General features: G+C 55.6%; 1 protein-coding gene across 4 annotated transcripts in view; it reads right to left on the bottom strand.

Moving 5' to 3' along the window:
* The window catches only part of SRGAP3 (SLIT-ROBO Rho GTPase activating protein 3), a 106,164-nt gene extending 80,872 nt beyond the window's left edge, over positions 1 to 25,292 (bottom strand). For 3 of the 4 annotated variants that reach the window (XM_040568317.1, XM_040568319.1, XM_040568316.1), the window contains exon 1: positions 25,141 to 25,292. In XM_040568317.1, coding sequence (XP_040424251.1) covers positions 25,141 to 25,207 — 67 coding nt within the window. In that variant the 5' untranslated portion in view covers positions 25,208 to 25,292. Of the gene's footprint in view, positions 1 to 519; positions 649 to 25,140 lie in introns of those variants that run through there. The other variant, XM_040568318.1, reaches the window with a different exon arrangement.
* Between the last annotated feature and the right edge of the window lie 877 nt (positions 25,293 to 26,169).

Below are 26,169 nucleotides of genomic sequence, written 5' to 3' on the forward strand. Positions count from 1 at the left end.
AAATCGCTGCCAGCCAGCTCCGCTTCCAAACACAGGAACACCACCGATTCCTCCACGTACCGCCCTGCAGGAGGACCAAAACATCTTCCAGTCATTAAACGCGACAACCTCCCATCCAGCAGAGACCTGCCCCCATGTCGAGGCAGGAGAAACTCACGCGTGAAGTCGGGAAGCCCTTCGTTGTCAAATTATCTGCCTCACACAAAACATGCGCGGTCATACCTGCACGCTGCTCCTTCAGCGAGAGCAACTGTGCATGTAAACCACCCGAACGCCTTCCTGACTGCACAGCCACGGCAAGCACACGGCGCGTGCGCAGGCGGGCACACGGGTGCCCGTACGCGTGGCTGGGAGGTGACCGACACTCAGGCTGAACTCGGGCCACCGGCGCTCAGCAGGGCAGCGCCACGGCCGGGAGGTGCCGGCACACCTGAGCTGCGTGCCCTGCCCGTGTGCCTCGCCCCCGCCCGCCCGGGCACCGCGACACCGCGACACGGCAGCCCTGCTTTCAGCGCTTACATAGGCCAGCGAAAGCACAACAAGGAAAGAATAAGCGATGCAGATGCTTTCACCATAAAGAAAAGCCCTAAAGTAAAGCAGGGGTAACAGAAAAGCAAGTGCTCCTCTGGACAAGTTCTTAGAAATTCCAACATCCAGCACACACGGGAGAAAAACGCTCTCTAGGCACGCATTAGCCGCGCCCGCCGCGCCACTGCCCTCCCCAGCACCGATCTCCCCGGCAGACCACTTAACGTTAAAACCACTGCTGCCGCGATCTTGGCAGGTATTGGCACGTCTATAGCCGTTCGGACCCTACGCATTACTGGTTTTAAGACCAGGCAACGCTTTCAAAAAACAAGCCCACATTTCAGCGTTCACGTGCCTCCCCGGCCAGCTACGGCAGGAAATCTGAGCTGTCCCCAAAGGCAGCGCTCCAACCTCCGAGACAGCTGCAAAACACAGCACAGCAGTACCATGCCGTATCCCCAGCCTCCAGCTTCCCTGATGAGTTTTTTCAGGAGAGCAGACAGCTCTCTTCCTTTCTCCCCCGCTCCTTCTTGGTGCGAGCACAAATTCCAAGCCTTGAGGATTAGTCAAAATATTCCCATTTATCTAATGTTCGCTGTACTTCCTTGTTTTGCTCTGTGCTTTACTTTGAAGATTGCTTTCAGGGATCTCCCAATCCTCTCCCCAACTTCAGGACTCTTTTTATTATTTAATTTTTTAAGGCTTCTGCTCCCTTTCCATGTGCACGTTTCCCACCCCTGCTGCCCTGGCTGTAGGGCACCGCACAGGCCACGTGCCAGGGGACCACAGGCGGGCACCGAAATGCGGTTCTCACGGGAACCTTGCAGCAATGAGGCAAACGATGGCAACACTCGATCCTGCAACCTTTGCTCGCATGGGCAGCCTCGGGGGCGCTCTCAGTGCAGTGCAACACGAAGGGTCAGTACCAAATCCGTCTGTTCCCCGGTTCTTCCCCGCTGAGCCCACGGGAGGACGGTCAGCCCTCCCAGCGCCCTCCTCAGCACCCCCGTTTGGCATTCCCTCCTGCGTTCTCCTCGGTTTCCCAACGTCCAGCTCTTCTGTTGCAAGCACTGCTGCTCCAGCACACGGGTCAAGCTGAGCAAACGGCATTTGCTGGAATTCAGCACAGGCTGCTCTGACATCTATCCCACTTACCTCATCTATTTGTCAGAAATAATTAAAAGATTCCAAATTCCATTTTATTTATTCAGATTAGACTTTCAGTTCCAAACACGTTATCCTTCCTGCGCTAGCTGGTTTTTGTTTTGAAGGCATCAGCCACAACTTTACCCATCCTAAAACTGCACAATTCGGCGCAAGAGCTTCTTTGTGAGCACCCCTCTCCAGCCAGCAAGCAGCTGCTCGCCGGCAGGCTCCATCTCATCTTCCTTCTCCTTCCCGGAGCCCGAGTTCTCTGTGCACATCACTTCATCACCTTTTATTCCGGCGAGCAGCATCACAGCGGGCTTCACCCCGCTTCTCGCAGCAGGCACACCTGCTCGCTCCATAGCACCGTGCCCCTCTGCCCTTGAGAGCCCGATCGCTCCCACCCTGGACCAACTCTCAGGAAAGGGGCATCCTCCAGCTCCTCGCTGGCCAGCACCTCCTTGCTTTGCTCCGCACGTAATTCCGGCTCTTCCATGCATCGACTAGCCCAAATCCGTGTGACTGAGATTTGTGTGGAGCCAGCTCTTCCCCTGACAGCTAGGCCTGCCCGAAGGGCTAAGCCCCGGGCCCACCGCGCGGTTGCTGTACAGACCCCTCTCCAGCAGCGGGGAGCTGGCCCCAAAGCAGCGCGGTGCCGCCGGGATCGGGACGCCGACCAGGCTCGGTGCCGGCAGGATCGGGACGCAGGACGCAGAGCAGACTCGCCATCGCAGCGAGTTATTTTAGCACGCGAGCTGGGGACGCTTCCTCCCCGCCCCTGCACCATCTGCTCTCCGTCCCCTCAGCTCCCAGCGCAGGAGCGTGCCCTCCTTCCTCCACCGCAGCGCTCTGCCCGCCGCTCGTGGCACCTTCTGGCACACGCGGCGCAGAGCCCCGCGGCCCCGGCCCCGCGGCCCCTCGGGTGCTGCAGCCCCTCACGTCCGCTCCCGGGCAGGCAGCCCCGAGCAGCTCGGCGTGACCGGCGAGCCGCCGGCCTGCACGCTGCTGCCGCAGCGGTGAAGAGCTGGGAAGGTGAAGTCTGGAAGGTTCAGGAGACCACTACGGAAACTGAAGAGAAAGCCTTTATGTCGAGGTCACCCAAGGTCCCTCGTATCCTTACGCTGCATACAGATATTTGTTTTTTTTAATGTAAAATTTTGTACCTAGATGAAAACATGCTCTGAGCGCTCCTCACACAAATTCCTAATTTTATGATTACATCCTGCCATCGAGGCTGGGAATAAACAGAAGACTGTAATCGCACAATAACTGTGATTTTCTCTTAACACCAGCCTCTGTGGTGGAACGATCAGCACATCTCCGGATATAGCACACCGTTCCAGACAGCATCCTGATTTGCATGTGACAGCACAAAGATGAGGCAGTGAACCAATACCCCGACGGCACTTACTTATTTAGAGACCAATAATGAACGTGGGACGTGCTACCGCCTGCTAATGAATTGCAGCAGCATGCACTAACCTGGTGCGAGCACAGCCGGCCCCGTCCCGCTGCCACACCACGTTATCTGAGACAAATCAGGCTGACACTCGGCGGCTTCCCAGCACGGCAGGCGTGTAACCAGCGCGCTGACAGAGGCTCCCGGACGGAGATTTCTTCGGAGTTACTACAATTTTGTTAATGTCAGCAAACGAATCCAGGAACCATCCGCGATACAACTCGCTGGTAGTTGTTTTCTGCGCAAGAGCCGTTCCTTTTCCCAGACGCTCATAATCAAAGGCAATTTGTGCAGCTACAAACAGCCGATACTGACCAACATCACGGGAAGCTGCCCGGGCGCTCCTGCAGAGCGGCGCCAGCCCATCAAACGCTGACAGCAGCCGTTCACTGGGACAGCGTCAAGCTCGTTGGAGAAACAGGAGGGATTTATCTCCCTGAACTGAGAAAAGCTTTTAACTGCTGAAGCGTACTGAGCGCTAAACCAGGACCAGGCCATTATTCTTCGTTTCCAGTACGCATACGAGCACTGAAGCCTCCACCCGTACGCCATTGCTCACTCTGTCCTTTGACCTAGACGTAATCTTGCTGTTTCTGCCCTTCTCTAAGGATTATTCACTCACTTCCTCTGCCTACCAAGGCCCTCTTTGCCTCGGTAGTTCATCACATCACATCACGTGTGACTTTCAGAACAGCATCTACCCCCTGCAGCTCAGAGCAAAAAGCTTTGTGCTTATTTTCAGGCCACATGTTTCATGTGACACCAGGTTTTTCACGTTCGTTGCCCAGTTCAAAGCCAGGAAAGACCAATGACCTAGAGAGGGTACCATCGAACAGCCCCCTAGTGAGGTCTGACCGCCCAAAACAAAACGCCCCGATCTGCCTGTCACGCCAAAACCTGCTCATTGTTTGCACCACTACGGACAAACGTACTGATGGGGCAGCGAAGAGGAGACTTCAGCGCCCACCCCTGTGGCCTAAGGCAGGCAAGACCCTGTTGCAGTCCCAAGTTTCAGACGCTCCTGACAACAAAAGCAACCCAGAATTCAAACCTACCTGTTCAGGGACAGGCAAGCAGTGTCTGAATGGCAGAATGACCTATCACATCTTTGTCCGTTTCCATATTGGGGCCCCGTAAGATAACATTTTTCCTTATTGAAGACAAACGTGAGATGAAGAGCATGGATGGACTTTTGGAACAGGGAATGCCTTTAACTGGTGGCCTTCAGCACCAACCATCAAACCGAGCTCAGATAATTACAGTTCGAAGGAAAAGGCTAACAGTGACTTGACATGGTCGCTTACATTAAAATGCACCATATTTCCTTTGTGCCATATTCACTTTGATGTATTATCATTCCCTGCTCCTCTTGATTGCTTTTCAGAAGCGCTCTAAATTAATGTGAACTGGTAAAGGGTAATTATCTCTATGAATAATTAGTGCATGCTAATAAATGCAAAATAGGACAAAATGCTAAGTTTTACTGCCACTAACAGCTCCTCCTCATGACACCCTCTCTGCTAAAAGAGCGTCTACTGAACACTGGCAAAGGAACGCAGAGGACAGCTGTGTCCTTATTGCAAGCGTGAAGGATTCCTCCATACGGCAGAGAATGACAGAAGCACAGTCCCTGCCTCCTTGTCTGAAGCATGATCTTACAGTGGCCAAAGAAATACTGTTTTTCTCTTAGCAAAATGCTGCAAGAATATGTATTATTAAAAATACGTAGCATTACCAAAAAAGAGGAAGAAGGTATCACCGAGAAAATGAAGCAGACATCCCCAAGAAAAAGAGGACGTTTCCAAGCAGAGGACGAAAAGGGAAGGTTGCACTCATGTAGACATCCGTCAGTAACTCTCCGTGACCCAAGTGCCACTGGATGCTGTTCAACACAAGGTTGGTATAACCAAGCGCCACTCACGGAGCAGAACCACGCCCCCCCCGCAGCATGCCCTCCACCCGAGGAGCGCAGACCAGCCCTGCGGAGCACAGCCACCAACACTTTCTCCCAAGTAACCCCACCGGCCCCCGTGCCACCCAGCTGCCTCGGTGGCAGCGCACGCCTGCGCCTCCGCCAGCCTTTGCTGGGGACGCCAGTGGCGAAGCGGGCTGCACTTTCCAATCCCTCCGGTTTTACACGGGGTTACTGCTTTGGAGCGCAAACAGCACAGCAGCAAGACAAGACAAGCTCCTGCTGCTGCCGCAGGCCGGGATTTCTGGCCCAGGTCTGCCTTTCCTAAGAGCCAGCCGTAAGCTGCACGAAGCGAGAGGGGGGCCCTGCACCAGCTGGGGGAGAAGGTCTCCGGAGAGCTTCCCTTGTCCAGCCCACGAAGCGCAGCGTGCGGTGTCCGACGGGAGCTGCCTGAAGGAGCTCGAGCCGCAGGCGGAGCCCCGCGCACACACCGGCACGGCACGGCACGGCACGGCGCCGCCACAAGCGAGCGCTGAACGTTTGCAACCTCCGTCCAATTTTGTTACACTGGATAGCTTCACACAGCACTGTTTTAGAGGGACCTGCAGCACACTGGTTGGATTTAATGGCATAAAAGAACAAGAAGAAACATTTCAGCGCCTCCTTAGCAATGGTAGGAAGCTCCACCAGTAAAGACCTCATTCAACCCACAAATGTGGGAATCTTGCTTGGAACTCCCTCCAGACTGCACTTGCTACCTCCCCAAAGTCGTGACACGTGTTCTGGCATCACGACAGGACAAACACTAGTGAATTCTGTAAAGTATTTTAAATCCAGATGGAACCCAGCCCATCACCAGTCTATTAGTGCACATGTTAAAATTTAACGTATAAAGGTGTAATGAATCTAAAAGGACTGTTGCCTCTGTCTTTTGAAAAAGGAAAAAAAAAACAAAGCCACACACAACCTTCATATTTGCGCTGCCTAGGCACATCTCCTTGCCAAAGAGAATTATAAATATGGTACAGTAAGTCAACTTGTCAGGAAGGAGGATGGAGAAAGAGACTCAAGTCTGTCTATGAATTTTTATCAGACACTATTCACTAAATTTATTAGAGGCTGAAACACCCTCAGATCATGCTCCCTGCCGTTCTTTCTGTCTGTTACTAAGCATGTAAAACCACCCCCGTTCCCCACACATTGCCCCCACACCTAAAAACCAAGAGCCAGAGCCCACCTCACTCTCTCTAAGCCTAAGGTCTCAGAAGCTGCCTGGAATAGGCACTCACCTACGAAGGTCCAATTCCAAAATCATCTCTTAAAAACACATCCTCGGCTACAAAGCTGCAAGTGTCCACGTTACAGTCTGGATCTGAGCAGACTGCTTTGAACTGACAATTTCAATCACGCTTTAAATAAGCAAGCAGGAAACCAATTTCAGTATTGTTTACATTTGTAATCTGTAGTTATTTTTGTAAGGAAAGAACAACTGATTATCAGCAGCAGGCATAAATATAGTTTCCTGCTACACTGGGAGATCCACCTCTAATCCTCCGTGCATATTGAACCAATTTTGTGGAGCACACTCACTCTGAGATCTAACGCTTCTGTCTGTGTTATGTTAAAAGGTGCTCTTGGCACATGACTTCTTTTCAAGCATGAGTTCTCCAAGCTGCATGAAAGTACTTCAAAACTATTTAGCAACATAATTTTGCCCTATCTCCCCTAGAACAGCGAGGCGGGCCCGAAGCTGCCGACAGCCGCCCAGTGCAGCGTGTGCTGGGGGAGAAGGCGAAGGGGCGCGGGGGGAGGCAGCCGGCAGCGTGCCACGGCTCCTCCACCACCAAGCTTGGTGGTTTTCTGTTTCCAGACGACGATCCGACACTGAAGCGGGCTGCCCAGAGCGAGCCGAGGCTGCCGCTGTGCGAGCTGCACAACACGCGGAGGGAAGGGCCGCGGCGGCCCCCAGCAGCTGATCCCGCGCGCCCCGGCAGCGGCTCAGCGCGGGGAGGCACAGCGCCGGCCCCGCAGGAAACGTGCTCCACATCCGCAGAAGACTGCAGGTGCAGGGGGAGCCGAGCAGCCGCTCAGACCTGTGTCCTCCTGGCTACGTGCAGACTGACGAGTTCTCGTCTCAGCCAGGAGCACCCACAGACCTCCGGAGTCACCAGAGGGTCCCTGCAGACCCTCCGGGGCAGTCCCCACGGATGGGGACCTGACAACCCCTCTGGGCAGCCACCTTCCTGTTCAGTCATCATCTAAAACCGTGCTGAGCAGGGGGAAAGGACCACAGCCCCCTCCCTCAGCCTGCCCGACAAGCCCTTCCTAACGCAGCCCAGGGTGAGCCGGCCTGCCAAGTGGCCAAGGCAGACTGCTGGCTCGCGGTCAGCCTCCTGTCTGCCACGACCCCAGGGTCCTTCTCGCGAGAGCTGTTTTCCAGCTGGTCTTCCCCAGCCTGCGCTGATGCCTGGGGTTGTTCCTCCCCACACACATGACACGGGGCTTCCCTTCGCTCAGCACCACGGGACTCCTGCTGGCCCATTTCTCCAGCGGGTGAGCTCCCTCCGACCGGCAGCACCGGCTGGTCTATCAGCTGCTCCTGCTCGAGAACATAAAGCCTTCAAAGTGTCAGTCAAACATTTCGGGTAGAGGATCACCGTGACTATTTGCTTGCTTCACCTAGGCTATAGCTGGACTCGAATAACAGTTTAATGGCCTCTCTGAAGCGATTTTTGCCTTGGGGCACAGTGCTCCCCTGTGCTGCCCTTTCTCTCCAAGTGCAGGCTTACTCCAAAAGCTGCTCGTGTTTTATTATCGTGTAATTTCCAGCCACGGAGGCCAGGCCACATTTCACTTCTTACCAAGTCACCAGAGCACACAGCGCACAACAGCCAATGCAACTAATGATGCTGCTTTAAACGAGATGATAAATGCACATGCTGATGAATCAAGGCACTCCTGGGTTTCCATTTGTGCACCTCCATGAATGATGAGTTGTGAAAGCATCGCCCATCATCCATCACAGCGAAACCTACTCATCTGGTCCACCAAAACGATTCAAATTTCCCCCCCTCGGCCACAGAATAGTAACGAGTATAAAAGGAGATTTATACCACCTTTTAATTCTTTGAATATCAAAGTAGTAACATTTTAACCCACGTAGCTACCTGCTTTTGTGTGTGTGTGTTGTGTTTCTTTTCCCAAAGGATGTCTGTTCTGCTCAGCACACATCAGTCTGAACTACAGGAGAAATAAAACATGCTCGGCTTAGATCCATGTCGTACCTAGCTGGTAAAAGTAGCGTGTGCTAAAAACACAGCTCCGGTGTTCACGGCTTCCTTTCAAGAGGAAAGTTGTGCTCGCCTGGGAAAGGCAGGACAGCAGTAAGGCGCAGCGAAGTGCTGCTTTACAAGGATGGCCAACCAACTGCTCTTCACAAGCACACAGGGAAACGCATGAAGCCAGCTTTTATTTTCAGAAAATACGTTTTAGTTTAAACACTGGGAAAAAAGTGGTCTAATCAGAAAGAGTTAAGAGACTAACCGAGGAGGATGTTAGTTAGATCTCCCGTCACGGAAGGTTTTTAATTGATAGATTAGATGAACATCTGACAAAGATGTCTGAGCTGCTGGGAAATTCTGAAGGCAGAGCAGAGAGAGAGTTTCTTGGGGAAACGAGGCACGGTCTGTTAACCGACGGGCAAATACCGGCCGGGACAGCGGAGCTGGGTGGGGAGAAATCTCTGGGCCAAGCACCACCTGCCCCGGAGCTCGGGGCTCCCCAGGCCTGCCTCCGCCCCGCACCCCGGAGCCCCTGCGAGCCGGGGCATAACGCCCGGCACCGGCCGGGCACACGGCCACCAAGGGAGCTTCCCCCCGAGCCGCGGGCTGCTCCCGCACCGGGAATAAAGGCAGGGAGGCAGGAGCCAGGGAGCGCGCGTATGTTAATGCAAAACAACAGCCAGAGCAGCCTCAAGGTCTTTATCATTTTGATGGCCTTGTGCTCATTCCCTTTTGGGGAGACATAGCACATAACGGCCTTCGGGGAACTAATTAAGTCGAATATGCTGAAGCCGGGGAAGGCAGCGGGGTAGGGACAGATAAACTCGGGGAGGCAAAGAGCATGAAGGAAAACATCTGAGACCTCTGCAAACAACCGTGTTCTTCTAACACTGGTCAAGTAATTTCGAGGTCAAAACAGAGATTTAGACTTTCCTCAAGACTTTTTAAAATTTAAGTTATAAATAAGAATGCTGTCACGTTAGTGAAAAGGAGGAAGGTCCTGCATTAATGTTTCCCTGGAATAACAGAAGTATAAATGTTATGCGTCCGTCTTTTTAGGGACTGATTCCAAACCCTTGAATTCAGTCAAAAATCTCCCTTTAACTTCAGAAGCCTTTGACTTGAGTCTTATGACTCAAACACAAGCTGAGTATAAACGAGGTAGGGAAACTGTCCAGCCAAGTCATAAGCAAATACAAAAGTAAATTTAGCCATAGATTGTATTAATAGTTATAAGCAAAGTAACTTTTTTCTTAATATCTGGATTTTACCCTAACAATTTTACCGTAAGTGTTAATAGATTATTTTCTCTCCCACCAAAAAATGTCACAAGATCCCTTTACACATAAATTAGTGTCCAAAAAGCTGCCTCCAGCTAGGATATTTAAATAACTACTGGATGAAGAACAGCTGTATTATACAGAGATATAATTATGTTTCAAAGAAAATGGTTTTCTATGTAGATTTAAAACTAGTGAACAAAACTAACCCCCAGTGCTAAAGTGTAGAATCTCTTATTCCGAGTATCTCCACGCTTCTGGCCTGCTTGGAGAAGTTCAAGCAGACACACTCGTTTGCAGGGCTGCAGTGATTCAGCCAAAGCTAACGCATGGTGATCCACTGCAGAGAAACAGGAGGTTAGCCAAAATTTTCACGACCACCTTGTGGTGTCACCCACCCCGTGGGACACAGCCACCTCAGATGGGCAGCTTCTCACGAAGAGAAGGAACAGAAAACGCGGTATTATTCAGCCACAAGAGCTGAGCCCTGACGCATGCTGAAAGCTGGCCTTGTGAGAGATGCCGGCAAGTTCCCCTTCCCCACCGCTATCCTGCGTCCTCCTCTGCACTTCCCCCCTGCTTTTAGCTGTCCGCCCAGCGGTACGTCCTTATCCGATATAAATTTCCAAAGGATCCGAGAGAGGCCGGGGGCTGCAGCCCACACCCCTGCCAAGAGGCGAGCAGCAAAGCGTCACCCCAAGCAGCGACCCCGGGCAGTGACACGCCCCAGAGCTGACGGTGTCAGGCGGGCACCCGGAGCACCCCGTACCCCCCGAGCACCCCATACCCCCCGAGCACCCCGTACCCCCCGAGCACCCCGTACCCCCCGAGCACCCCGCCTCAGGCCACCGCCACGGCCCTGCCCTGCGAGGAGGGGCTGCTGCAGAGCTCGCTGGGTTGCTATGGTGATGGAGAAAAACCCAGCTCGTGGAGACCGGGTTCCCGAATGCCGATTTAGCACTGTGTATTGCAGTTCGCACTGGTTTACCAATCTGCAGTTATTCAGCCAGCCGGCAAAAAGGGGGTTATAAGTACGAGCATTAGAGTTCATCCCCAGATGCATCACAAACGAAAATAGGCCCGAGGTTGTCATATCTACGTTGCTCGCAATAACTAACCTCCAACCTCATCACGTTGATTTTGATTACTTAATTTAGGGGGCAACTCCTCCCTCTTCCCTCTTTCCCTCCTGCTACATCTGTTTACACACCAGTCTGCCTTCTACCCCCTGTGGGCAGCGCACAGCAAACAAGGGATAGCTGCTTAGGGAACGCCTCCGAGCTTCGCCGTGTCCAGCTGCGGGCTGCTGGCCCGAGGGTGAGACCCGGGCTGGTTCGCAGCGCCTCACGTCTCTCTTTAGCTGTAACCGAACGTTCACGGAAAAACTAAAATAGCCTGAAACTGTCTTGGCTACCAGTTGTGATGGTTTTTAAGTTCCAACGTCCTGACACCAGCCATCCATTTCTTTCCTTTTTTTGAGCCTTTGCAAAACTGATTTCCAGGAACATGGAGACACACACACAGACACACACAGAGACACACACACAGAGACACACACACAGAGACACACACACAGAGACACACACACACACACACACACAGAGACACACACACAGAGACACACACACAGAGACACACAGAGACACACGCAGAGACACACACAGACACACACAGAGACACAGGAGTCTCACTCCTCACACTTCTGCCTGCTTCCCTTGCCATGTTCTGCTCGAAGCCCGTCAGGAGGCTGCAGCCCGCAAGCAGGATTGCGGCCCTACGTCAATCACCGAGCAGGTTTCTGGAAAACGAGGACCGAACCGAATGTGTCCCACGCAGGCGGCCTGGCTCCAGCAGCAGCCCTCAGCACGGAGCGAAGCCCCGGCCAGCCCGCAGCACACGCTGCTCCGGGGCCAGCAGCCGCCGCCGGCCCCGAGGCGCCGCGCAGGGGACCCACGCCCGGTACTGGCACCCGGAGGAGCCAGGAGCCGCCTTCAGCATCAGCGGCCCCGGCCATAACGCACACACCAGCTGACGATGAGCTCCAGCACTCTAAGTTCTCTCTACTTTCATTTCACACAGAATTTATTATTAATTTAGAAATCAGTTCCCTCTATCCCACAAACCCCACGCACACAAGCCACGGTGCGGCTCTGGGCGGTGCCAGCACCCTCTCCAGCAGCTCAGCAGCGGCCCGGTGTTATCCTGCGCTGTCCCGGCAGCGATAGCAGGCAGTCCACGACCAGATGGATGTATTTGTATATAAGGCAGATCAGTTTTGTCAGGTTGTAATTGGTTTTAGAACAAGCAATTCCCACGACGACAAACAATGATTAAAGAGCGCCGAGCTCCCCCAACGAGCGTCTGAACGAGTTTTACGGCAAGGCCAGGAGCCGAGGAGGGCACCGGGAGCGGCACTGCCGGCACACGAGCGGTTCCACCCCGGGCGGCCCGGACAGAGCCGTCAGGAGAGAGGGAAGAGCCGGCCGTGCCGTCAGCGCGCCCGCGGAGCAGAGTGCGGCCTCTGCCCCCTCCCAGATGCCTCGCGCCCACCCAGGTCACCACGGGAGCCACAGCAAAGGCGTTGGGCATTCAGAGCCTGCCAAGCGGCTGTCCCTCCGCGGGCAGGTATCGAGTCACCTGGGGGCAGGCTTACAGGGGGCGGTTAGACACTGGGAAGTCTGAGAGGCTGCACACAAGGACGGGGCTGGGGACGAGGAGCCGAGCTCCTTCCCGCGAGTCCTGGGCACGTGCAGTCTGGTAAAGCCCGAAAAAAGCTGAGGAAGTGTTCACTGGAGATTTTCCTTTCTTTCAAAGGCGTATTGCTATCATGAATTTCTGCAGGCTTAGGAGTTAGGTTGGGGGCCATAAATGCCTTTTGTTTTTTTTAATTGTCATCACGAGCTACACCATGCAGAAGGACGCTGCAGCAACCGCTCTCACCAGTGCCGTGACCAGCCTCCAGATAAATCCCTGGCACGCTGGCGAGGCTCAGCGCTCCGGGAACCAACTGGGTGACCAGGCTGGTGCCCTGCTCTCACATGGCGGCAGGACCCGCGGGAAGTCCCACGGCTATTGCCCCGACCAACAGCTGCCCTCGCACGGAGCTCATCTCCGCTGCTTTGTGCAAACCAGCTGTCAGAGCAACTGGACTACCTCCACAAGAGCTTGCTGTGGCTGAGAAAAGAGCCCTATTTCACCAGCTTTCACCCAAGGAACCAGTTCTGCTGGCGTGCCTCGTTGTTAATACGACGCCTTAAGCCCTCAAAGCACTACCTACCCCCTTCGTGAAACCTCTCTTCCGAAGAGACGGCATCACTAACCTCGTCCTCCAGGTGCTCCAGAACAGCACACAAGCGCTCCTATCTATGAATTTGTGTGAAGTAATCTCCAAGAAGGCCTCTTGAACATTTTTTTAAAATTCCCAATAAAAGTTTATTCCTAAAGACATTATTCTCTGCTTTTGTGACCTGCAAAATTATCTCCTGCCCCCAGTCCTCGGGAGCGACAAGCCGTCTGCGTACGGTCCTCTCCTGCCTGACCCGGAGTCAGCTCACTGCGCTGGAAAGCACCTACAAGGCAGTAACACATATGCCCCTTTCCGCAGCAGCTGTAGGGAACCACATCAACAGCACAGCCCCGAGATGGACGAGAACTTGCCGTGTGATAGGAGAGGCACAGAAGGCGTGTGTGTTTTTCTTCTCCTCGCCCTTAGTTTTGATCTGACCTCTTGTATGAAGCAGAGCACCTCCAACTGCCATCCCACAAGAACAATGGCTATGTAAATACTTTTTTTGTTATGGTTTCACTTTCAGGGGTTTATAAATATGACATTTTCACTTACAGTATGTTTGCTTATTGTCTCTTTAGGGATTTTAGCAAGAGTAGGTCAAGAGCAGAGAAGCGCTGCACAGGAAAAACTGCTTTTAAAACATGAATCACTTGGAATGCCATCATGTAAAGAGTGTTAGAAGAAACAAAAAGGCTTTGTAAGAACCTGCTGCTGAGACCGTGATTCCCGATTCACTTGGCGTGCTCTACGTTAAAAATGCTTCAACACTGCTATTTTATTTTTCTTCAGCTTTTACCATTCCTCCTCAGGTTTCTCCTTAACTACCCAAAAATACACTTAGAATCTCTGTTGTAATTCCCAGTTTCATTTATTACAGCAGTAGAAGTTCCATTCACTTCAGTAGTAAAACGAACGGGCAATATGAAAGTCCCAACAAAACATGGGCTGTATTCAGCGGAAAGTAAAATAAAGAGTGGTTTAAGGAAAATCTAGCGGAGTAAAAGGTTGCAAGCAAAAACTTGCAGAGTTTCTATATATGACTGCTACAGCCATTTCGAAGAGTTCCCACACACAGAGACGTGAGACTGGGATGACAACAGCCCGAGCTTCTCTGGGCACACTGGAGGTGCTGACACCTGCACAGCACGCTTGGGAGCCACGTGCTGCAGAAAACCGACACGAGCACCCTCTTCTCCGTGTCTCTGGCGGATGTACACAGGCAGCCCCAGCCACAAAACACCCTTCAGTTCCCCCGAGGTGTGAAACGCTCTAGCTTCCAGCAGAGCAAGGCTGGCTGTCCTGAGTTATCGGGGTGTCGGTACGACACCTACAGAACTCACGCCTCCCCGCCCGCGATGGGTCTAAGCCCAGGCTGCAGCTGCGGCAAACCCGGAGCACACGCTGACACGTCCCTGGCGCGGCGGGGCTGAGGACCCGTCCCTGCCGCTCGCCCCGGCCCGCACCCTCGCTCGACAACAGGAAGCGGCGGCTGGGAGCGCTCACCTCGCCGGCGAGGGCAGCGGGGCCGCCGGGAGCCCCATCACCGCCGTCAGCCCGGGCGCTGAGAGACCTCACCAACAGCCGGGCCCCGGCAGCAGGCTGAAGGCAAATCACACAGCGCACACAGCACCCGGCCGCCGGGGCGCTTCAGAGGACACACCTGATGGAAGCAAACCGCTGGCACCCGAGCAGCCTCCGTCTCTCAGACGCGAGGCAGAGCTCAAGGAGCCGGCTCCTGCTCCTGCCGCCCGACGCTGCCCTCCTGCCCCAGCCCGCGCCGCCGCCTCGCCCCAGAGCTCAAGGCAGCGCTCCCGCCTGCCTCTCGAAGCAGGGGAACCAAATCTTGGGTGCTCTCGCGTATTTTGAATCAATTACATGGGTATTTACAGAAACGCCGGTGTTATTTAATCCGGCGGCCTCTCTCGGAGCATCACTCTGATGCTGCAGGGGAAGCTATAACGTATCCAGCCGATTGTGTAATGCTCTACATGGGAGCAGAAATTGTTTTCTGATCTCTCCAGCAATCACATTCAACCCTGGAGCACGATGTTTGATTGTGCTGACTTCAGCATGCTTAACTGTACATAATATCGACTGCAAAAGTACTCAGCCCTTTAAAAATGTGCCCGTCTCCAGAAAGAAACAATCATTAGGCTGCACTGCAAAATCACAACACATCACAATACTCCAGCCTACTCTTGGCAGATTTTAACCCTACTGAGCAGCAACGTACAAACAATTTCCCAGCAAGAGATCAGCACTCCTGTACACGGCGCTGTCCCTGGAGCACTGCTCTCCGCAGCAGCCAGCGAGGCCTGCCACCGCAGGAAGAGGAGCGCCCGAGGAGGGGACCCTTGCCAGACTCCCCGCTTTCGCTTTACGGAGGCCGAGGCCGACATTTCAGTGGCCGCGGTACAAGCAGCAGGGCGAAGGATTCATCGGGACTGCTTTCGAATCTCGCAGTTACACTGCGTGACTCCTCCTGCCGGCAAGGATTTTGGCACGCGATCAAGGGCACGGAGCACCACGTGCCAGCACTGACGGGAGGCATCTCACCCCTTCGGGGGGACTCGCCTCAAGCCCTCCGGGAGGAGCTGTGCTCAGCAGCAGCCGAGTCATTTCCAAACAGCACTTAGCAAGAGCGGGACTTGCCCACCCTTACGCTGTCACGTCGGGCACGCTGTCCCCCAGAGGAGTTACCACATCCTCCCAAGGGCACAGAGGCAGAAACAGCTGCCTGCAGCAATGCTTTCTTGGGAGGCCTGATGTGTCTCCATCAGCTGTCACCGTATCCTCCTCCCCCGAGGCCTCCGCCGAGCGGTCCGAGCACCCTGGGGACAGGGCAGAACAGACGTCCCCACCCGGCCCCCGCGCCCCCAGAGCCAGCTCCGCAGCCACCGCGCGTCCACGCTGCAACACCGGCGTGAACCCGCAGCACCACCAGCTTCACCCTTGGTTCTCACTCTTTTACACGTTGTTCTCTAACGTCAGTGATTAAATTATAGCACCAGAGCTAACTGTCCTTGAAGAAAGAAAAGCAGAAAGCGGGGACTCCAGCGTATTTGTGTTCCGCTTTCTTTTCAAGCATTTTATCTTACCAGACAGTAAAACAACACTGACTCTCACCTAATCAGCCAGCTTTGCTGTCTAGATAATAACCAAACCAAGTGCTTCCCAGATAAAATCCTTGCCCTAAAGAGCTGCAGCCCTGAGCAGTCCCAAACAGCTGCACCCCCTCTTCGCCATTTGTTTTGTACGCAGGCCCCCGATGCTCAGAGGCTGGGGCACTGGAACAAACCTAAAATCAGAGAGATTCTCCTAAGGAGCAACCCCCTCTCCTCTGTGCCTGTCCAATGAAGACACAAGCAAGGAATTGTAGCAATGGTGAGTGCACAGAAACTCCATCTTTTTCTGTTAGAACGTCTGCAAAGTTGAACTGCCTACAAGACAGAGCAATGTTTTACAGAGCTTCTTTAAGCAGTAAGATGCATGAGTGACTGCAATCCCTGCGCGCATGACAGATCCTCCCAAAGGCCTAGGTGATAAAGTAAAACCTTTTTTTCTTCCCTCCCTCTTCAAAGCAATTCTTTAGCTCCAAAGGAAAGAAGAGTAATAGACACTAATGCAAATTCTTTCCCGGGGCTGTTGGCTGTGCAATTTTCCTAAACTTTCAGCGCCCAGACCAAGAGCCTGCAGCACTAGGTGTTGTCATGGAGCACCTCCCCTGCACGTCAGCACAGCTTCAGCACTCAGAGGAGGACATCAGTAAAGTTAACAGAAACTGTTTTGTCATTAGTGTCCACCATTTAGGGTGTCACATTGTTTTAAGGCAGCACCGCAGCACAAGATGCATAAGCAAAAGAATCTCGCAGCCGTACCCTTCTCCCAGTTCCCAGATCCCTGAGCCTCCTGACCTCTCCCATAGCAGGGGCTCCCAAACTGTGGAAGTCACGTCAGTACGGACGGACAGACACCACTCCACACATCCGAACAAACCCGCCAGCACCAGCGCCTGCATGCGCAGGCGAAGCTGCCCTGCAGCTGCTGCTCCCCTCCGACAAGGCTGTGCCTGCAGAGCTAAACCTGGGGACCAGCTTTCCAGAAAGCATGACCACAGAAGCATCAATTTCCACATTGGAATTGTAACACTACACCTCTTTGCATATCTTTGTTTTTAAAAAAAGGCTACGACTTAAAATAAAAAGGATGATTTAACAGAAAGTGCATGATTTAAAACAAAGAGGATGATTTAAAGCCTCTCCCTCCCTGCCATGGACGGGATCCTAACAGCTGCCTCCTCATTGATGAATAACGACAATGCTGGGATAAATAACAAGGCTGTATATCCCCCGGCCTGGCACATGAGGGATGCTGTGCTGTTGATGGTGCCATTTTTCACATGAACTCTAAAACCAAGGTGCTGAGCGCTCGCCATCACTAACAACCTCACAGCACTGTGGCACTCGGAAGCACACTACTCCTATCACACCAACTCCACCCCAGACTGGGGAATAATGCTACAACCCTGTAATTTCCCCAGCAATTTCATTTTGATACTGCGCTTCCTCTCCTAAAACTGTGTGTTGCAATATGCTGCTCAGAGCTGCCTCTCCCCAAACCACTGCAGCTGCCTTCCAGAGGTGAGAAAAGGGACATCAAAATAAGTCAGCTCGGGCCAGTTTTCCAGAGAACAGCTTACGAGCCAGGCTCTTGGAGATGTGAACAGCTTAAAGTGCATCCAACAACTGCAGGCACAAAGCAGGCGCACTGGGAGAAGACTGGAAACCCGAAGGAGGTCATCAATGATAGGCATAAACTATTATTACCACTGTCATTGCGTGGGCTCATACTGTTTATTCGTTTCTATGTCCTCCCTTGCTGCTATGATACATACTAATAAAATACACAGAGGTGGGGCAAACAGCACAATGCTTATTAGTAAGAAACACTCATCTTTTTCAAAGAGGAAGGTTTGCTGGCAGCATAGCAAAAGCCTTCTGGGATTAAATGAATATTCAGGATTAAATTGCCATGCAGGCTGTAAGAAGGGGGAGATCACTTCACACTATCTGCTGGAGGAGAGCAGTGACCAACACCCCGTCGCTGCTCCGCTCAGCCTGCAGCCACGCGTTTCTCGCCTGAGCCGCGCAGCCACTGACCGCACGTCGGGTCCATGAACGCCTCTGAAGTCGGAAAATGCATTTCAGAGAGTGATTGATGTTGCTGCTGTGGGTGGTAGGCTGGAAAACAGCTACTGACACAAGGCCAAATTCAGGCAACAAAAATTTAAGAGCTCAAAGGGTTGGGTTTTTTCCCCCACTTTCAACGGGCCAGCAGAATGGGAGTAAATCCTGCTCTCAACAGATGCTGAAACCGTGCACGCAGAAATTCAAATATACCCCTGGCAGAGGCTTATAAATGCCTGGTAACTGCCCGAAGCACACTTGGTGCTGCACTGTTACAGCCCTTAAAACTCTTCGCCTGGAACCAGGACCAGCTGCAGGCCACGAGGAAGGGCTGCAAGAGGTTTCCATTATCGTCACAAGAAGGGCAGGCTGGTAAGTAACACCTACTACACCCGGACACCCATCAGTTACTAAAACAGAAAGTGACTGGGTTTACAAGCTCAGAACAGCCTTGCTTTCTGTCAGAGCACGGCACTGAGCAGAGGTGCAGCAGGACCACAGCGCTTGTGCTCCGCCGGGGCGGAGGCTCGCGGCGCGGACGCCTTCCCGAGGACACACACACCTCGCAGGAGCTGCCGAGGGTGCTCCAGGCGTGTGTGCGCCCACCCCTGGCTCCACACGAGGCCTTGAGCCCGAGGCAGGGGCTCAAGGGCATAAAGCAGGCCTCCTAAACAGGATAAAGCCCAAGGGAGCCCTCTTCACCACAGCATGGCTCCAAGCACGGCTGGATTTCACTTTTCCCATGCTTCAGAAGAAAGTCAGTGACATCAAGGCTGAACGGACCCCAGTCGGCAGGGCTCTGACGGCAGCACCCAGTCTCACCCCCACAGCCCCATCTGCCCCCAGACCTCCTCGGAGGCCATCCCAGCCCGAGCGAGGGCTCAGGGACACGAAGGCCTCACACCACGCCGTGGCAGCAGGAGCCTGGTGGGCTCCCTCCAAACTTCGGCCTCGCCGTGTGCCCCTGGCCAGCGGGGGAAGGGGGGACATGCAGCTTCCCCCTCCACAGCCCGGGGAGAGGAGGGCAGCGAAAGCAATGAAAGCGTGAAAGCTCTCCTGGGGAGGCCGTGCTGGTCTCCCTGTCTCTGCCAGGGATCATTTTCACCACCTCGGCCAGAACACGGGTAATTCCTCTCAGACCCCCAGGAACAAAGACCAGGCCAGGCGGGACCTTTGCAGCAGTAAGCGCTGATCCTGGAGCTCACAGCCACCACCGCGGGGACGGGCTGCTCCCCATGGGCAAAGGTCTGAAGGACAGAAGAATCCATATCGTACAAGAGATTTCTTTTTAACCCAAAGGAAAAAGAAAATCCAGAAGCCAACAGAGCCACGCACCATCATGCCCGATCATGGCGGAAAGCCCTCGTCCAGCCAGCAAGGGCCCACAGCTTCCTGCATCCATTTTAGACAGGATCCCCCACGCACAGAGAGGCTTCAGTCCCGCTGCTAAATGCCACTCCTGCCCTGCTGCGATGGGTCAGAGCACACTACAGAGCTTTAATCCAGTGCTTCAGTTTCCCCCTCCAGCTCAGGACGTGGCGAGGAGAAGCCCAGCCTCCGCTCCCTGCGCACATAACCTGGCTGCGGGCACGAGTGACGAGGTGCGTGCAGAGGAAGCACAGCCCCGCAGCACGCCTGAGGACCCGGACTCATCGCCCGTCCCCTCCCCAGCTCCTCCATCTTCAAAACAAAAGCAACACTTCCCTGTTTCACCCTGCCAGGGGCACTCTGCAGCATTTGCTTAAAGAGCTTCAAAAACTGCTAGTGCTGAAGAGCTGTGTACTATAAGGAAAAAACACTTTAGTGATGTCAATCTTTTCCTTTAAAACCAATTAACCCAGTACCGTCCCCACACTCTGAGCTGGCAGTGAGAGCACCTGGCCACATGCAGACAGGTACACAGACACAAGGCACACACACACGTCTAACCAGGCCCCGTGAGCCGCTGGCTCTTTCTCCCCTCTGACTGCGGAACAGGCCCAACCCCACAGCCTTTCAGCAAGGCAGATGTACACCGCCGTCGGCTTCAGTCTCCTGCAGGAGCCTGATTGTTCAGCTGCTCTGTCCCAGCTTCTGCCGATGCACGCTGGACGTTAGCATAGCAGGAAACATCTCTGATAGATTCAATCTGTTCCCATTAGAGACCACCAATTAATCTTTATTACGAATTGCATACATGTTCGCCTCTGCTCTTCTCCAGACGTGGCCTTCCCAGCCCTGGCGGGTGGGGATCCCGTGTAAAATCCATCTGTCAGCACCACGCTATCAGACCCCAGTGAGGAAACACCAAGGATAAATGGCAGGTAACAAGCAAACCTATACTGCAATCGGCTGAACAAGGAGCAACGCCGAGTGCTTATTCTGAACTCCAGTGGCTGATTCTAATGAATCAGATCTCGTTTCTGTCTGTTGCAGATGGCTCCACAAGTAAGGCTCCACAAATGTTTAGCAGTTATGTACAGGACAGTCCAGAGGGTGGAACTCACCTCTCTTTTGCACAGAACTGTCAGGTTATCTGGGCCGTCGAGTTTCAAGCCTCGATGCCTCCTCCAAGCGCAACCAAGCTTTCCACCTAAGCAGGCCATAACCCCAGAAAATAGGCTGGTATGGAAGTTTTCCCAAAATTCTCTGAGCAAAATGGAAAGAGGCCATTAGGTAGGAAATGAGAATAGACATAAAAGAAAGGATGCAGCTGCTGCAATAGAAAAATACAATGAAGCTAACAAGCAATGATAAATTAACCTAACCTGTAGTTCTCCTGTGAAAATGGGGAAGAAAACCACTTTGGTTCTCTTTGGCCCCAGGTTTGTAAACCTTTTTAATATTTTTGCATGCTAAATCCATCAAAACGCTAGATCTACTCCCAACTCAAACAACAGCTAAGAGTCCTTAACGTACGAGAAACTCTCTTTACCACTTTGCAGCCAGACGCACCATTTGAAGCCTACAGTCTTGAGGATCGCCGTGGATGCTTTGCACCTGCCAGCCGTACAACAGAACGAGATGCTACTGAATCACAGCAGCCTCCCTGCCGACAACAACCAAACAGATCACACAATGACCCGAATTTTGCTGGGGTTAAAAAAATAGCTTCAGGAGGCAGTATGAAAGTTAAGAGACAATCAACAGGATGCCCCGTTTTCTGCAAGATTTATTATGCTCTACCATAGATGGTTCCATCTGCGTAATTAAAACTGGTTAGTTTTGCTGTATTTAGAGCAACAAATCATGCATTTGACAGTAATGAGGAAGAAAAGACATTTGTTTATCACTCTGCCCAGATAGACCAATTAATATGTCTGAAAGCACGCATCTACGGATCTCCTGTACTCAATATTCCACAAGCAGCTTCACCGTGGTAGCTGTAAATATGTGGCCACATCTTTATTAGTATTTATTTTTAATGCAACCATTCCTGTCCACGAATCTAAGACAGACAAATAAGAAAACCTGCCTCCTAAGAAGTCCACTGAATACCGTCTTTCTTGTATCGTCACACAAGCATCTGCTGCCAGCCCTCTCACCTCCTGAGAGCTGAAGCAGGATGCGGAGCAGCAGCAGAAGGGAAAGCAGGGACCCAGCTGACAGGAGGGAGCGCGCCGCGGGAACGTGCCTGTCGGCAGCGAACGGAGTCAGGAGGGGTGGAGGAGAGAGGTCCCCATCCGCAGACAGATGGCACATGCTGCAGAGAGCCAACAGGACAGGCAGCCTGCAGCAGCCACCCAGGCAGCAACGATTAGGTATTTCCGCTCCTAAAAACGAAGAGGCAGCGGCCCAAAGCCTCGGGCGCCTTGCCTCGCTCCGTGCCATGCGCAGCCGTGCCCGCGCTATCAGCCCCCAGCAGCGGTGTGCCCAGCAGGCAGCGCTCCCCACCAGCGCCCCGACCCCTGTGCACGTGTAGGCGCACGCGCACACACACCCCGCGCACCCTTTATCTGCTCAAAGCACTTTCAGGATGACTCCTTCCCGCCATGAGAAAAGCAGATACGATTCTCCAGAGAGGGAAAGAAGATACAGAGTCATCATGGCTGATAAATCACCCCTGTGCACGATGATTATTCACCAGTTAAATTCCACTTACGCCAATCGCGCTCCCCACACAAACTGTGGACTCATCGATTTTTACCGGCACCGCAGCGCCCTGGAGCGCAGGAGGTCGGGGCAGGGCTCAGCTCCGCGCTGTTATCGACACGCTCTGCACGCCCCGCTCGGGGCCTTTGCTCTGCTCTTCAACAGCCCAAGCAGGAAGGTTTTCAGCAGAACTTCCCAAAAAATCAGTCTAAGCAATATATATATATATATATATTTTTTTGCCATGTTATGCCTAGTTGCCTGTCAGGTCTTTAGCTGCGGAGCCCAGTTTTTCTGCACTTCAGCACTGCTAGGTGGTTACTGCCCTGCGAGACCACCCCGCACGCCACTGGACACCTTGCAGAGTGCCCTGCAGACCGTGCTGGCCAGGACCCAGCCATTTCTATCTCCGACACCTTTTAAAGGCAGCGCCACTGTGTACTGCTTTCACCTCCACCCACACAGACGCGCTCCCCGCAGCTCACATGTGGGGTTTTCCAGCTTTCCCCCTGCTTTTCGCCCAGCCGCGCCACGGGGAGCGCCGCCGTGCTGGGATTTCAGCCCCGTCCCCCATTACAAGACACCACTTCCTCAAGTTTTCATCTTTTATCATCTTCATCTGTCAGTTGTTCTGTGCCAACATCTCGCTTCCGCTGGCCTCCTTCACTCTCATACCTCCCCTCCCCCATTTCTTTTCCTTTTCAGTCGTTCTCAGGAGATTCGGGTGTCCGTAACTCTTCAGCAGGGCACTACGGGCTTAGGTAAGACCAGAACAGGGACTAAACCCCCGGGCAACCAAACGGGGCAGCCGGGACGGCGGGGCGACCCGCAGGGAATCCCCAGGCGGAGCCAGGCGAAGGGCAGCGACCCGGGGCACCGGGAGGCTGGAGGCCGAGCAGCCCTGCGCCAGCCCCACCGACACCGCCGGCAGCCGTGTCACGCTGGCGGCACACGAGCGCCCACAGCGCACGGCCCCGCAAGGAACCCCGCTCCTCAGGCCCTGCAGCGGCCCGACAGAGGTGTTTCGCTCTGCGTTTCTGCCCAGCTCTGTTTGCCTCCTCGAAGAGGAAACGCAGCCTACGGCAGAGCTGCGGCGGGCCTGGAGCGCGGCGTTTACCCCAGCGCGACAGCCGGGTGAGGGGGAAGGCGGGGGCTGGCCCGGCTGGCAGGGGGACCTCGGGCACCGGAGCCCCCTCGCCGCCCCGCCATGAGCCGACGGGGCGCAGAGCTGCTCCTGCCTCACCGGAAAACCCTGTCCGCACCTCAGTCAACTGTTACTCAGATGAAAATGCAGAGCGGGTGCCCTCAGACGTGGATGTTTCTGGAGATGCAATTAGTCACAGAATAGCATCAAGACAATTATTACGATCCCACCAGCAAACTCTGCCTGTGTTACTGCTGCCCAGAGAAGTGGCCCAAAATGCGATCGCCGCGGTGCAATAAACCACGCTTACCCATAAGCCCGGCATTAATGACCTAGCATATGGAAACCATGAGGCCACGACAGATGTCAGGCCAAGAACGACCACGGCAAATGAGTATTCCTGTTATAAGCAAGACAAAAACTATCAGCGACGTCTGCAGCAAAACTTTTTGGAACAGACCAGGCGCAGTCCCGCCTGCAGCCGAGAAGCACACCTGGCCCGGACGGCGCGGCGACGCGGGGCCGCGTGGTGCGAGAAGGCGACTTCCCTCCCCTCCCACAGAACGGAGCAGCACTGCAGCCTAAAAGAATATTTCATCTGCTTAACTGCAGGGTGCAATAACATCAATTTGCCCAAATTATACACAAGCAGAAAGGTAATTGGCACTGAGCAGAGCGTGTTGTGACTGTTACATCATTCCTCAAAGCCAACTACAAAAGACTGAAACGCAAGGAAGTAAACAATGGCACAAAACCAACAGCCAGCCCCCTCCCCAAAACCCTTCCATCTGGCATCGCACTGCAGGATTTACGCAGCTGCTTCCCCAAAGCAGGGTCCGTGAAGACAAGGCATCGCCGAACGGAGCTCGAGGTCCAACGCGCTAAGTGACCTCTAGAGCAAATGAAGTTGAGTTTACACACGCACAGATTAACGTTCAGAAAAGCTATTTTATAGTTGTCATTAATTTGGTCTTAAGCGGAGACTTAACAGAGTAGCGCCCACATACCTTTGTGGAGCAACCAACCCAAAGGACATGGGAGGCCCTTCCATGTAGCAGCGGGGGAGCCGAAGGGGACAAGGTAACGGAAAGGCACTGAGTAGGCACTCGGGCGTGCTCACGCTGGACATGGAGGTGAACGGCCATCGGCTGCCAGAATCACTGACTGTTACGGTGCCGACTACGGCTACAAATCGAAGCTCTCCATGAAATCGCAGGGTAGCCAACGATACCGGTTTGCTGCTGCTATGACCCCTGCATCCGTCACGCAGGGAGCGCGAGGCTCGCTGCTCTGCCTGGCCGCACACCCCGGCGTACCCTGCCGGACCGCGCGCGGCGAGACCCCGCCGGGGGCACGGGCTGGCCCTGCCGGCTCCGGCTGCGGCACGGATGGGTTCGGGGCCCGGCACCGGGCGCGAGGGGCCTCTGCAGCCGTGACCTCGGTGCGCAGCCCCCCGCGCTCCGACACAAAGCGCCCCGCTGCCAGCGTCCCCCCGCGGGCGGGACCCGCGCGGCGTGGCCCCGGGAGCCCCGCAGCGGGCCCGCAGGGAGCAGGCCCCGCGGGCGGGCGGAGCGGGGCGGGGGGCGGCGGCAAGGCCCGAGGAGCCGCACCCGGGGACCCCGAGCCGCGGCCCCGCCGCCCCCGCCGGGCACCTGCCGGCCCCGCGGCACGGCTCGGCACGGCTCGGCACGGCCCCCGCTGCCCGGCCGGGAGCGCGCCGCCGGCTGCCCGCGGCCAGACCCGAGCGGCCCCCGGCTGCAGCCCCCGGCCCCCGGCCCCCGGTCCCCGGCCCCGGCCCCGGCCCCGGCCCCGCACACAAAGGCCGGCCCGGCGGCGGCGCTCACCCTTGACTTGCGCCTCGTACTCGGCGATGATCTCCTTGTCCTTCTTGAACCTGCCCTGCGAGGACATCTTGCGGGAGGCCCAGCGGCCCCGCCGCGCCGCGCCGCCGCCACCGGCCGCGGCCCCGCCGCCACCGGCCCAGCCCCGGCCCCGGCCCCGGTCCCGGCCCCGGCCCCGGCCCCGGCCCCAGCCCCAGCCCCTGCCCGCAGCGGCGCCGCCGGCCCCGGGAGCGGCGCGGGGCGGGGCGGGGCGGGGCGGGGCGGGGCGGGGGGCGGGGCCTGGCGGCGCTCAGGTTGCGCGCGGGGCGGAGCGGGGCGGGGCGGGGCGGCCGCGCCCCTCCTCCGGCTGCCGGCCCCGCCCTCACCGAGAGGGGCGGGGCGGGGGCGCGAGAGGGGGCGGGGCCAGTCGCTTCGCCCCGCCCCGCCCGCACCTGCGGCCCCGCCCCCCCGCGGGGGACGCTCCCGTCACGGGCGGGCAGCGCGCGGCGGGGCCCGGTGGCGGCTGCCGCAGGGCACGGGGCGCGGCGGGGCCGGGCGGGGCGGGGCGGGGCGGGGCGGGGCGGAGGGCCGGCCGTTCCGTGGCGGCTGGCGGGGAGCAGGCGCTCGGCCCTGGCCGGCCCCAGCTCGCCCAGCGCCGCCCCGCGCGAGGGTCCCTTCTGTTGGCGGCTGGCGCGCGGCGAACGCGCGGGGCCGGGCGAGTGCCGGTGAGCCGCGGGCTCACGAAACCCGGAGCGGCCCCGCACAAACCGCGCGCCCAGCCCCGGCCGGCGGCGCAGCCCGGCGCTCTGCGCTCTGCGGCAGCCCGAGGAGGCCCCGCGGCAGGAGCAGGCCGCCGGGAGCAGGGCGCTGGGGCACCGCAGGGCCGAGCAGCCGCACCCGGCCGAGGGCCGCGGCGGCTGCGGCACGGGGGGCGGAGCGCCCGCCTCGCTCCCCGACGGCCGTAACGTTTGGTGTCGGAACGCCTTGGGCGCTGCGCCTTGCTCTGAGCGGTTTGGCGGCGCTGGGAACCGCGGGACGGGACGAAAGCCCGCT

This window comes from Cygnus olor, chromosome 10 (assembly GCF_009769625.2).
Source record: "Cygnus olor isolate bCygOlo1 chromosome 10, bCygOlo1.pri.v2, whole genome shotgun sequence".
Taxonomy (NCBI): Eukaryota; Metazoa; Chordata; class Aves; order Anseriformes; family Anatidae; genus Cygnus; species Cygnus olor.